At 40.0% G+C, this 13,070-nt stretch overlaps 1 protein-coding gene across 2 annotated transcripts in view; it reads right to left on the reverse strand.

The window, feature by feature from the left end:
• srebf1 (sterol regulatory element binding transcription factor 1) overlaps positions 1-13,070 on the reverse strand; it is a 55,842-nt gene that overhangs the window by 16,797 nt on the left and 25,975 nt on the right. For both annotated transcript variants that reach the window (XM_087997737.1, XM_087997738.1), the window contains exons 11-15: positions 12,366-12,532; positions 9,979-10,147; positions 5,811-5,919; positions 4,011-4,120; positions 3,401-3,533 (exon numbers count right to left, since the gene is read on the reverse strand). In XM_087997737.1, the coding sequence (XP_087853863.1) occupies positions 3,401-3,533; positions 4,011-4,120; positions 5,811-5,919; positions 9,979-10,147; positions 12,366-12,532 (688 nt within the window). The remainder of the gene's footprint in view (positions 1-3,400; positions 3,534-4,010; positions 4,121-5,810; positions 5,920-9,978; positions 10,148-12,365; positions 12,533-13,070) is intronic.

Here is a 13,070-nt window from a genome sequence, read left to right on the forward strand (position 1 = left end):
TGGCATGCAGGGCATTCCACGCCCTTACCACTCTCAGAGTAAAGAACCTGCCTCTGACATCTGTCTTAAACCTATGCCCCCTCGTACAAGCTGATGTCATCATCCTAGGAAAAAGATTTTCACTATCCACCCTATCTAATCCTCTGAACATCTTTATATCTCTATTAAATCCCCTTTTAGCCTTCTCTCCAATGAGAACAGACCCAAATCTCTTAACCTTTCCTCGTAAGACGCTCCCTCCAGACCAGGCAACATCGTGGTAAATCTCTTCTGCACCTTTTCCAATGCTCCCATATCCTTCCTGTAATGGGGCAACCAGAACTGTATACAATACTCCAAGTGCAGCTGCACTAGCGTTTTGTATATTTGCAGCATGACATTACGGCCCCGGAACTCAATCCCACTACCAATAAAACCTAACACACCGTATGCCTCCTTAACTTTCTGAAGTGTGATTTTTCTATAACACTGGATTGCACAAGACGGAACCAGCACATTATAGAAGAGCTGACTACATAAAAGAAGTAGTAAGTGACCCCCTTCTCAAAGTGACATCTCTACTGAACTGTAACACAACAAAAGAAAAAAAACTTTAAACAAACTTAACAAATCATATTAAAAGAAGATGCTGATGTGATGCCTATAATCGCTTTGCTTTAAGAGTAACATCATTTAACATGCAGATGAACCAAGTACCTAGATATATCATCACGCAACAAGGAGCTATGGCAACTTCTGTCTGGTAACACCTTAGATAATGGCTGTGTCTAAAGATTTATTTTGTACTGCAAATACCCTGTGGGCGGCACGGTGGCACAGTGGTTAGCACTGCTGCCTCACAGCGCCTGAGACCCGGGTTCAATTCCCGCCTCAGGCGACTGACTGTGTGGAGTTTGCACGTTCTCCCAGTGTCTGCGTGGGTTTCCTCCGGGTGCTCCGGTTTCCTCCCACAGTCCAAAGATGTGCAGGTCAGGTGAATTGGCCATGCTAAATTGCCCGTAGTGTTAGGTAAGGGATAAATGTAGGGGAATGGGTGGGTTGCGCTTTGGCGGGTCGGTGTGGACTTGTTGGGCCGAAGGGCCTGTTTCCACACTGTAAGTAATCTAATCTAATCTAATCTAATCTAATCTACCCATAGTACTCAGCTGGTATTGCCTTTAAAAATTGCAGAAAATAGGAAACGATACAGGCTGGATGATCTCTGATGAGTTTAAAGTTAAACTAGTACAAACAGTAGAGTAATCTTTGGATACAGTCTTGTCATGGGTGCTACCACGCAGAATGATTAAGGCTTTTGGTCATGTGATGATACTTGATACATCAGCATTTTAAAGCTTCCTAAATTGACACAATTCTTAAAATAACAATGAAGCTGTGTTGTGCTGTGCTCCAGTTGCCAGGGAGAAGGACAAGACTGTTTTCTTTTAACCAGAACAAAGTGCCTCTCCTGAAAGAGGCAGCATTAATAGACTGTAAGGAAGTATAAAAACTTTGAAAGAAACATAGCTACACAAATGAAGATGACAGTCCCAGGTTGAAATCATGGTTTCTAATTGTGATAAATAATCTTAAACGATGAATTTCCTTTATTTTTCTGCAATTGCGCTGTTGTGCAACTTGTGTTATAATACTGGACAATCGTCCCAATCTGTTAAACAAATATCCATCTAATTATCTACTGTTTTCAAGAATGAAACAGAATTTTGTCTAAATATCAAAATTAGAAATCATTGGTTGGCAATCTCCAATGTTCCATTGTAGCAGGATCGGCCATATAATATTGGGAATACAGGTGTGTAATTTTACCCCTACAACCAATTTAGGATTAGCAATTCCACTCTGGAATGCAATCTAGGTTTGTTCAATCTAACATTGTATCACGGTAATCTTTCGCTTCAAATTCTGTCTTATTGTCTGTTTCACAAACCTGATGAAGAAGCAGCGTTTCGAAAGCTAGTGCTTCCAAATAAACCTGTTGGACTATAACCGGGTGTTGCGTGATTTTTAAACTTTGTCCACCCCAAATTTGATTCTCCAAATCAAACTCTGGAATACTGAATTTCTGAGAAGAGGAAATCTTAATTACAGAACAACCTCGATTATCCAAACGAGGTGGGCTGGCAGTATTTTGTTCAGATAGCTGGTCTGATCGTAAACAAAGGAAGCATTCTCAAGTGTAAATGGAACCCTGTGACACAAAGCTTCAGCCAGAAGCACCAACTCGTGTGTTACACCAGTCAACTTGATCAAGTCAAAGCAAGGGCATTTATGACGGCAGATAACTTTGAAAAATGGTTAAAATAGATTGAATTGTCCCATGAATTAAGTGGAAGTATTTTAAAGAAAGGTTAAAGTGAATCAGAGCTTCCCAGATAACTCTGAACATTTGTCCCATCCCTTTAACACCAAGACATAGTTTGAGGAACTACACAAAGAGTATAAGGTGTGCTACAGTAAACTTTCTGAAAGAGTTTTAACTACATGTTTCACAAGTACCACCAAGATGCTAAATCGAATTTGCCCTGCATTGTTGGAAATCAGCTTCCCTTTTTGAACACAAACAATTGTATCTTATGCTGGGAATACTGGTCGATGATGATGGAAAATGGGTGTCCCCAGAAACAAAAGGTGAAAATATTTCACCAGCAGAACTAATTCAAAATGTATGGAGCTACAATCAGTTTGTAAAATCCTTTCCTGCTAGGGGATATTTACACTGTAGCATTTATCGGCATTTTAGCACATTACGAAATGAAAACCATTCGGTAAACATGATACTGCAAAATAACATTTGGCACAATGGAAAGTATATGATTATCTCTGCAATAAATCTTGGTACAGTACATTGTTTTCAGATCAAGGACAATTTCTTAGCGGCTGCGGTAGTGGATAATTTATAAAGCAAATACTTTGGTTGTTTAAATAAATACATCTCAACAAATGATCTTATAGTTCATTACCATTCCTGTTGGATGCAGCAGAAAGAAAGAAAGAACAAAAATAAATGACAGAGGCAGAGCGGGAGAGAAGTTCACTGGTGTGCAGTCTATCTTGGAAAGATAGTTTGCGCAGGTAGTGACAGAGTCCAGTTTCCAATCTCAAAGTTTGGGACTTTGAGATGTATTCGGATAATCCATATTGTTCTGTGTAATGTCAGAGGTCCACTCAATGGTAAAAAGCCGGTACTGCAATTCACATGTTTACTTAAGTACTTTTAGTGCAGAATAAACCCTCCACTTACAAAATGGGGCCTTAGACTCTTTGAATTTATAGAATAATGGAGTATTCAAAGCATCAGTCTGACTCACCAATAATACTCAAGGCTAAAACAACATGTTTTAAGATATTCTTAGTGGATGCAATGTAAGAGGGAATATATGGAGAGATTCCAGACACTTACTCCATTGCATGCAGAGTCTTCGGCATATATTCTACTACTGGGTAAAGTCGTTCTGCTGCCTCATCATCACCTTGTAGCCAGTTAATAGCAACAACAATCATGGAAGCCCACCATTTGGCTACAGGATCAGTGCCTGTATACACAAAAAAGAGAAGGTATTAAATCATTGAACCAGCAAAGCACAATCTGATGCTGTACTAAATCACAGAGACAAGGGGAATCAAGTTCAATCCTCCTGTGTGGAATTAGCTAATCACAGGCCAAGTGACAGGGGACATCCAACATGCCAAAGTCCCAGACTTGGAATGTAGCCAGAAAATAATTCAAGATTTTATGCTACTGGAAGATGTAATGTAAATAGATAATCACACACAGACAAGATCAGGCACAAGCTTTGATGCTGTCCAATGTCAAACAGCCTGCTAATATTAACGATCTAAAGTCGCAAAAGAACAATAGCAGGAAAACACAGAAGAGAAATCATAGCTTTTACATTGTCTGATTTATAAGTTGTGTACCCCACAAGATGAAATGGAACTGTGTTCAGTCCAGCAACATCCAAAAGCCAAGAAATGCCACATAGGATTTGGAAGAATGTTTGCAGTCTGACCTGTGACAGTTGTCATACTGGAACCGATAGCACAAGTCTGTGTGGTAACTGCAGCAGCATCAGAGCAACCATTTAACAGCTGTAAGTATTCGAGAGCGTCTGAGAATTCACTGTGACAGAAAGTTAGGGAAAAATAGTAAAGATCTGCACAGGATCTTGTTTTAATCTGCAAGAATATTTAATTTAATATACAAAAGGGTACTTACTAATCTACTATTTCAAAGAGACCAAACTACTACATATATGTCAATGGAGTAGATAACATAATTCATGCAATACTACTATTTAATCATAAGAGAATAGTGCCTCTAAAGCATTGTCTTAACTCTCTGTACAACACTATTTTGACATTTATTATATCCCTAACAGAGTGACAGATACAGCCATACCCTTTCTTTACTTTCATATACTGCAAAGGTTTGCTATTCATATGGGGTTTGCAACACAAGATACAAACTCTGACCCAAAATAAGATTTTTAATAAAATCAACAGAACCTATATGAAATCTGGGAGAAGGGACATATCTTCCCTGATGTGTCAGAAGAAAAGGCAAGGTGTTCAGTTATTTAGAACAAGGAGCACAGTGCTGAAATTATTGGTCAGAGCCATTCTGACAAGACTGGAACTGACCTCTATACACTTGGGTGTATACCAGCTGATCCATTAATGTACTAACTCTATTTGGGAATGGTTCCAACAGTTCTATTACTTAGCGAGTTTTGAGAAGATTTGTAGCTCAAGTTGAGGTTCTGGATGTAAGCTTGCTTGCTGAGCTGGAAGGTTTGATTTCAGATGTTTCGCCACCATACTAGGTAACATCATCAGTGAGCCTCCGGTGAAGCATTGGTGGTAGGGTCGGCTTTTTTGTGTGTGTGTTTGGTTTTCCTTGGGTTGGTGACATCATTTCCTGTGATGTCGTTTCTTGATCTTTTTCTCAGAGGGTGGTAAATGGGGTCCAAGTCAATGCGTGTGTTGACAGAGTTCCGGTTGGAATGCCATGCTTCTAGGAATTCTCGCACGTGTCTCTGTTTGGCTTATCCTAGGATGGATGTGTTGTCCCAGTCGTAATGGTATCCTTCCTCATCCGTATACAAAGATACTAATGAGAGTGGGTCATGTCTTTTTATGGCTAGTTGATGTTCATGTATCCTGGTGGCTAGTTTTCTGCTTGTTTGTCCAATGTAGTGTTTGTTACAGTTCTTGCAAGGTAATTTATATTAGAAAACTCCGACTAGGACAACACATCCATCCTCGGACAAGCCGAACAGAGATATGCACGAGAATTCCTAGAAGCAGGACATTCCAACTGCAACTCTCTCAAGAATCATATTGACTTGGATCCCATTTACCACCCCCTGAGAAAAAGAACAGGAAATGACATCACCAACCCAAGGAAACCTAAACACATAAATAAAAAGCAGGCCACACAACTAGTGCTTCACCGGAGGCTCACCTGATGATGTTACCTACTATGCTGACGAAATGTCTCAAAACGAACCTTCCGGCTCAGGGAGCAAACCAACATCCAGTTCTATTAGTTAGTCCATTCTTTGTTTTTGGGCCAATTCAATGCACAACTACTTGGTCAAAAATCTATTCACTGAAACTCCACTGTAGTTTACTAAATATAGGAGATCAATGAGATGTGCATTAAAAGCTCATAAAATTGAATGGCCTTTTCACTTTTCAAAGTTGATGTGGCTACTGATGGTATGTTTCACCCTACATTCCGACTGTCTGTCTCTCTCTCCAACTGTAATGTGTAACAATGCAAACACCAGATGACAAAAGTTGCTCACCCTCCCTCTCCTGACGCTGGCTTCCTGTTCTCCGGTTTGGCAATGCAATATAATGCTTTTTCCAGCAGATGCTCACGGAAAGCTTGAGTCACCTGAGCCAATGGATCAACTAGAAGAAAAAAGCAAACAGTTTTGCACTACATATTTAATAACACAATCATCAGTGATTGATACTTCAAGTCTTGTCCATAACTCGTCTTTTTTTTAAATTTTGACCATTGTGGGCAAACATTTCATTCTTTTTAACGACCCTCTTTTCCCCAGTCTTTCCTTCACATTTCTGTTTTCCATTGAAATGGCTTTGGGTCACTTTTAGGTTCATGTCACCTATATACAAGTTGCTATTGTTATGGATACAATTTGGTATTTCCAGGACTGAATATTTGTTCTGACTTCTTTCACCATTTTAATTCTGTAATTTTTTTGTTCTCTCTGTTACTAAATTAAACTAAATGACATGACAATCTATTTTATAAAACACAAAGTGCTGAATGTACTCAGCGGTTCAAGCAACAGTTATGGAACCTAACGAAAGGCCATGGCCTGAAATATTGGCTGATTTTCCAATGGCCAGATAATCTCTTCTGAAGCATAGATGTGAGTTGTGCATGGGGATGGAGGAATTACCGAGGAAATTAACGAACTCCCTCAGAAATTCCCCTCTGCTTGGAACGATCGAAACTATCCAGTTAAATTAGACGCAAAGCGTCTACTTGCAGTTAAATTATTTGAGGAAAGGTTAGACTATTAAATAGGAGGTCCAGCACCGAACCGAGTAATAACTGAGCCGATTCCCCAACTTACCTTAACGCCATCTCCCTCTATGTTTATGACCTGACACCGTGCCCACCCTAACTGCCACACACCCCAACCTACCCTAAGCATTCCATCACTCACCTGGCCTCTTTGCCATTTTGGATGCTAGCATCCCACCTTACCCCTACCCACTTGGCACTCTAGCCTCCTGGCACTTTATCCCCTAAATACCCTATCCTCACACTTAACTGAAGTACTCACCCTATCACAATTGCTGTCGAAGTGTTTGATGCTGGATTTTACAAGGTTTCACGGATAGGGTGGGTGGGTGTGGGGGGGGGGGGTTCTGCATGTAATGCTCTTCAAAGGGTCCATTTGGACTTGATGGGCTGAATGGCTTCCTTCCATACTGCAGGGATTCTTTGATACCTTTGAATTTCAGAATATGGTAACTGACTGCTGTGAAAAAGGGACATGGTGTACCTTCCCCTAACTCTTCTACACTATGAAGAACCTATAAGAATGGAATTACAGCTCCACATTTCTGATGGAGTTCAGATTAGAAATGTAAATCTCTTTTGTTTTGGGAAAAAAAAAGTGAGTGATAATCTGTGTGTCACCAGCACTCCTTGGAAATAGACAATAGACAACAGACAATAGGTGCAGGTGTAGGCCATTCAGCCCTTCGAGCCGGCACTACCATTCATTACGATCATGGCTGATCATCCACAATCAGTATCCTGTTCCTGCCTTATTTCCATAACCCTTGATTCCAATATTTTCAAGAGCTTTATGCATCTCTTTCTTGAAAGTATCCAAAGACTTGGCCTCCACTGCCTTCTGGGGCAGAGCATTCCATATATCCATCACTCTCTGGGTGAAGAGGTTTCTCCTCAACTCTGTTCTAAATGGCCTACCCCTTATTTTTAAAACTGTGCCCTCTGGTTCTGGACTCACCCATCAGTGGAAACATGCTTCCTGCCTCCAGAGTGTCCAATCCTTTAATAATCTTATACGTCTCAATCAGATCCGCGCTCATCCTTCCAAACTCAAGTGTATACATGCCCAGTCGCTCCAATCTTTCAACATCTTTCCAGGAATTGACCTCGTGAACCTACGCTGCACTCCCTCAATAGCCAGAATGTCCTTCCTCAAATCTGGAGACCAAAACTGCACACAATCCTCCAGGTTTGGTCTCACCAGGGCCAGGTACAGCTGCAGAAGGACCTCTTTGCTCTTATACTCAATTCCTCTTGTTATGAAGGCCAGCATATCATTAGCTTTCTTCACTGCCTGCTGTACCTGCATGCTTGCTTTCATTGACTGATGTACAAAAACACCTAGACCTCGTTATACTTCCCCTTTAAGTAACTTGACTCCATTTAGATAGTAATCTACCTTCCTGTTCTTTCCACCAAGCTGGATAACCGCACATCTACCCACATTAAACTGCATCTGCCATGCATCCGGCCACTCACCTAGCCTGTCCAAGCCACCCTGTATTCTCATAACATCCTCCTCACATTTCACACTGCCACCCAGCTTTGTACCATCAGCAAATTTGCTAATATTACTTTTAATACCTTCATCTATATCATTAATGAATACTGTAAACAGCTGCAGTCCCAGCACCGAACCTTATGGTACCCCACTGGTCACTGCCTGCCATTCCGAAAGGGACCCGTTTATCACTACTCTTTGCTTCCTGTCAGCCAGCCAATTTACAATCCAAGTCAGTATTTTGCCTCCAATACCATGCACCCTAATTTTGCTCACTAATATCCTATGTGGGACTTTATCAGAGGCTTTCTGAAAGTCCAGAAAATACATCAACTGGCTCTCCCTTGTCCATCTTCAGAATTTACATCCTCAAAAAATTCCAGAAGATAAGTACGATTTCCCCTTCCTAAATCCATGCTGACTCTGACCTATCCTGTTTCTGCTATCTAAATGAGTCATAATTTCATCTTTTATAATTGACTCCAGCATCTTTCCCACCACTGACGTCAGGCTAACTGGTCTATAATTCCGTTTTCTCTCTCCCTCCTTTCTTGAAAAGTGGGACAACATTAGCCACCCTCCAATCCGTAAGAACTGATTCTGAATCTATAAAACATTGGAAAATGATTACTAATGCGTCCACGATTTCTAGATCCACCTTCTTAAGTACCCTAGGATTCAGACCATCAAGTCCTGGGAACTTATCAGCCTTCAGACCTAAAACTCTATCCAACACAATTTCCTGCTTAATATAAATTCCCATCAGTTCATCCATTACCCTCGGTCCTTCAGCAACTATTACATCTGGGAGATTGCTGGTATCTTCCCAAGTGAAGACAGATCCAAAGTACCTATTCAACTCTTCTGGCATTTTCTTGTTCCATATAATACATTCACCAGTTTGTCTTCAAGGGCCCAATTTTAGTCTTAACCATTCTTTTTCTTTTCACATATCCAAAAAAGCTTTTACTATCCTCCTTTATATTTTTGGCCTATTAACTTTTTCTCTTCATGTACGTCATCTGACCTGCTAGGCATTTCCAACATTTTCATTTTTATTTCAGCCTGGCAGAATCTGCAGTAATTTGCATTTGACAGTGTCGTTTATTTACACACAATCTACGGAAATAATACATAGGACCTCGGAGCAGAAGCAGACCATTCAGCCCTTCATGGCTGCTCACCCAATCAAAGAGATCACCGCTGATCTACATGAAAACCATTGTCTCCGTAAATCCTTCACGGTTTTTAATATGTAGAAATCTATCAACTTCAATCTTGAACATGCTCAATGACAGAATGTCCACAATTCTCCAGATGCAAGTGACCATCCAAACAAACACAGAATAATGAAAAGCATTTCTCCATGACTCAGTGGGTAAGTGTGCTGTCCAGTTTGGGAATGAATCATGCAAAGCAAGATGGTTACAAATCCACACAGATGGGTTCGGATTGGTCAATCCAGTCTAGAAAAATGTTCAGCTAGGTTTCTTGTCTCTGTAGGCTCTTCCAATTTGCAGGTACGTGCATATGTGTGGAGTGAGGGAACACAGAGTCTAGGATTCTATTTAGCTATGATAGATAACCTTCCACCACACTGAGATGTACACAAGAATATTTACTTGGATAAACTACTAGAAAGTTGGAAAACTATGCCCTAGCACAAGTCAGGACACTCAGGAAAGGAAGGTGAGGGGAAAACCCAGGAAGAAGTAATGCATGACTAACAACACTTCAAATGTTATGCTACTCATGTCACACAACTCGTAGGTTATATCAAACTCACATTCTTCCACTAATAAATGAAATCAAAATGTGTTTGATGGACGGCCTGAAATGTTCTGAAACATCATCTATTTCCTACTTCACAGATATTACCTAACCTGAACATTTTTATTAATAAAGCAGTTACCTGAGTTTCCAGTAACACTGTAAATGCTGTCTTTTGGAGTGTTTTTTACAGTCCAATCTTCATCAACAAAGAATCTATGACCTAGAGGGTGGCACAGCCATTTCATTGCAGGTGGTATAGTACCACTTTGGGACAGGCAAATCTGTCTGGCGCTGCTCAGGAAGAACCGCTATAAAAGAATAGTAAATATAAACTTTAAATACATAGAAGATCAACACCCAAGTTAATCACTAAAACAAACAGAAAATAACTTCTCTAAAGTACATCGGCTAGCCCAAATAAAATGTTGAATTATCCAATCTGTGCCAAGTTAATTACAGTCAGCCATATAGTGGCAAGGGAAATCAGTCAAACTCCAGTTCCTGATCACAGTCCAGTAATATTTCTTATAACACACCTCTAATTTGAATAAGGGGGGGCCTCAGCTTTGAAGTACTACTTTATTCCCATTCCTTTGGTTAAAAAAACTCAATACCAGATTATAGTCCAACAGGTAGCTTCATCACAGCTACCTGATGAAGGAGCAGCACTCCAAAATCTAGTATTTCCAAATAAACCTGTTGACTATAATCTGGTGTGAGATTTTAAACTTTGTTCACCCTAGTCCAACACTGGTCCCTCCACATCATCCTTTTAATACATGCCATTTCGGGTCACTTTAAGTGTTACTGGCTTTAAAAGCACAAACCTCAGGATATGCCAGTGGTTTTAGTGCAGACACAAGAAAATTTGAAGTGTTAAATTACACAAGCAGCTCACATGTATGCAAAATATTCTCTCATACCAGATTCTATAAAATTGTAAGCCAGCAGGGAGCATTTAATGAATGAAACCTTCAATCTCTGTTCTTATGATTATTTCTTTAATAATTTGCTGAAGGACTCAACAGAGAACCATGTACTGCATTCCTGTGACAGTCATTGTTGGGAAAAAGAAGGATATCATTGTTAAATTCTTCACCTTTTGTTGAACAGACCTTGTTTACTGTTGGATACACTGAGCAGAGACTTACAGTTAGGAAGCTTATTAGGAGGAGGTGGAATTATAAAGTTGTATTTACAGGAACTTACAAGTCCCAAAGTAAGTATCTTCAGACCAGGATTAGTCATGGTTAAGTCTCTCTATTACTTATCCAGAGACCGTGGGCTATATTGAGGGTGGAGAAGGAAGTAAAAAACTATACATCTGATAAAGTTTATGATATTACATAACATCGTATCCAAAACACCAAATACAGGAAAACCTCGATTAACTGAACGAGATGGTCTGCTCCCCGTTCAGGAGACTAGCAGCAGCAGTGTGAGCAAGCCCTCGCCCACCCCAACACCACCCCCTTGCCCCAAACCCCGTCCAACACCACCCTCCCCGCCCGCCTGAACTCCCATCAGTCCAGGACTGTTCTCGGCAGCACTTTTAATCACTGTAAACAGAAGACTCCATCAGTGTTGGACACATATGATGTAATGTTTTAGTCGAGACCTCGAGATCTCCTTCGGGTATTCCGATATTCAGATAATTGGCATTCAGATAATCGAGGTTCCTCTGTACATATTGATGCAAAAATAGGAATTTTCTACTTTTAGCAGTCAAACTCATGACATATGTCAGAAATATTAACTAACAAATAGGATAGTTCAACTATAATTCTCCATCATAACTGGTCATAAAGTGCACATTGCTCCCTTGGCTGGACAGGGACTGCAAGGCACTGAACTATACCAGGAGATAGATGGAGACAAGCAGATTATTCTCACTACCTTGATATTATTCCGATATACTTTTCTAATACACTACTCTACCGCTATGCTCCGGCTGTAGTTAGTTATTATTTTCTTCACATTAATTTTGTTTCCTGTGCACATATGAGCATCCATATGCTATTAATACTTCATAGTATGCCTGTCAGAATTCTTCCTATGGAATAGATTCTCTGAAGTGAAGTAGTGCCTCCTACAACGCACACTTGGCTGGCAAGAATTTTGTGCAATGATAATGGTTCAAATACAGCACAGCACTTGAGACTCTTGTATTTACATTTTACATTTTCAGATGATTTTGCACACATCCTTTAAATGCCACTTACAAATTATTTAGCACTTGAAAGAAAGAAAAAGGCAAGTTAATGTCCCGCGGGAACCTTAAGAAATAAATCAGTCACAGGAAGGTACTGAAAAAGGTTTGGTTAAAACTCTGTTTTGGAGGGGATCTTCCTTCCCAAAACATCTGATATCCCATACCAAGGATAGTTCATTAACTCAGTGAACATGGGGAGTCATGCCTGCAATTGCATTTCTTACTTATAAATTTTCAATATAGGATTTTCTTTTCAACTCCAACAGACATGTCTTAGAGACAAGACAGTCAATAATTATCTCGGTGCTACTCACAGTCATGAAGTGGAGTCTCTTGTGCAAGCTGGTTTTGATACGAATTGCTGCTGCCACATATATTTCTGCCATGGTAGCAACAGAGATAGCATCTCCAGCACATTCAGCAAGGTTTACTGCACTCAAAGCCATGTTAATTGCAGACAAGTGGCTTCCACCCAGTTTGCCTAAGAATAATGGAGAACCAGACAACCTTAATTACAAATGTATGTGTGTGATTAAGATAATACAGAAGGAAACAATAAGGAGAGATCACAAAGACTTTAAAATAATTACAAGTCAATGTGTTCTTTCTCCACCTACACATGTGGGATGATATTGATGCTCTCGTATCAAGTGCACTCAAAGCAATTCTACCAACATTGAAGTATTAACTTCCCATTTGATTCAAGCAGGTGGTCCTGGATGACAGATTTTGTTCTGGAGGCATATAACTTCTCACAACCAAATGGGTTTGCTACAGAAAACTAATTTCTGAACAATTCCATAGTTGCTGGTGATCACTTTCTTCGTGCTATGACATATGGAAAAGTACCAAATAATCCATCTTGTAAATAAACTTTTCAAAGGGATAAATTTAATGAATAATAAATTATTTCACTTGCTCAAGCTGTGTTTCAACATGATAATTTGAATATGATAATTTTGCAATGAAGATTACTAATGCAATGCTCACATCAGTATCCCCTTCTGAATTTCGTAATC

This window comes from Chiloscyllium plagiosum, unplaced genomic scaffold (genome assembly GCF_037043375.1).
Source record: "Chiloscyllium plagiosum isolate Xiang-an unplaced genomic scaffold, Cpla_swu_hap1 HiC_scaffold_20, whole genome shotgun sequence".
Lineage (NCBI taxonomy): Eukaryota > Metazoa > Chordata > Chondrichthyes > Orectolobiformes > Hemiscylliidae > Chiloscyllium > Chiloscyllium plagiosum.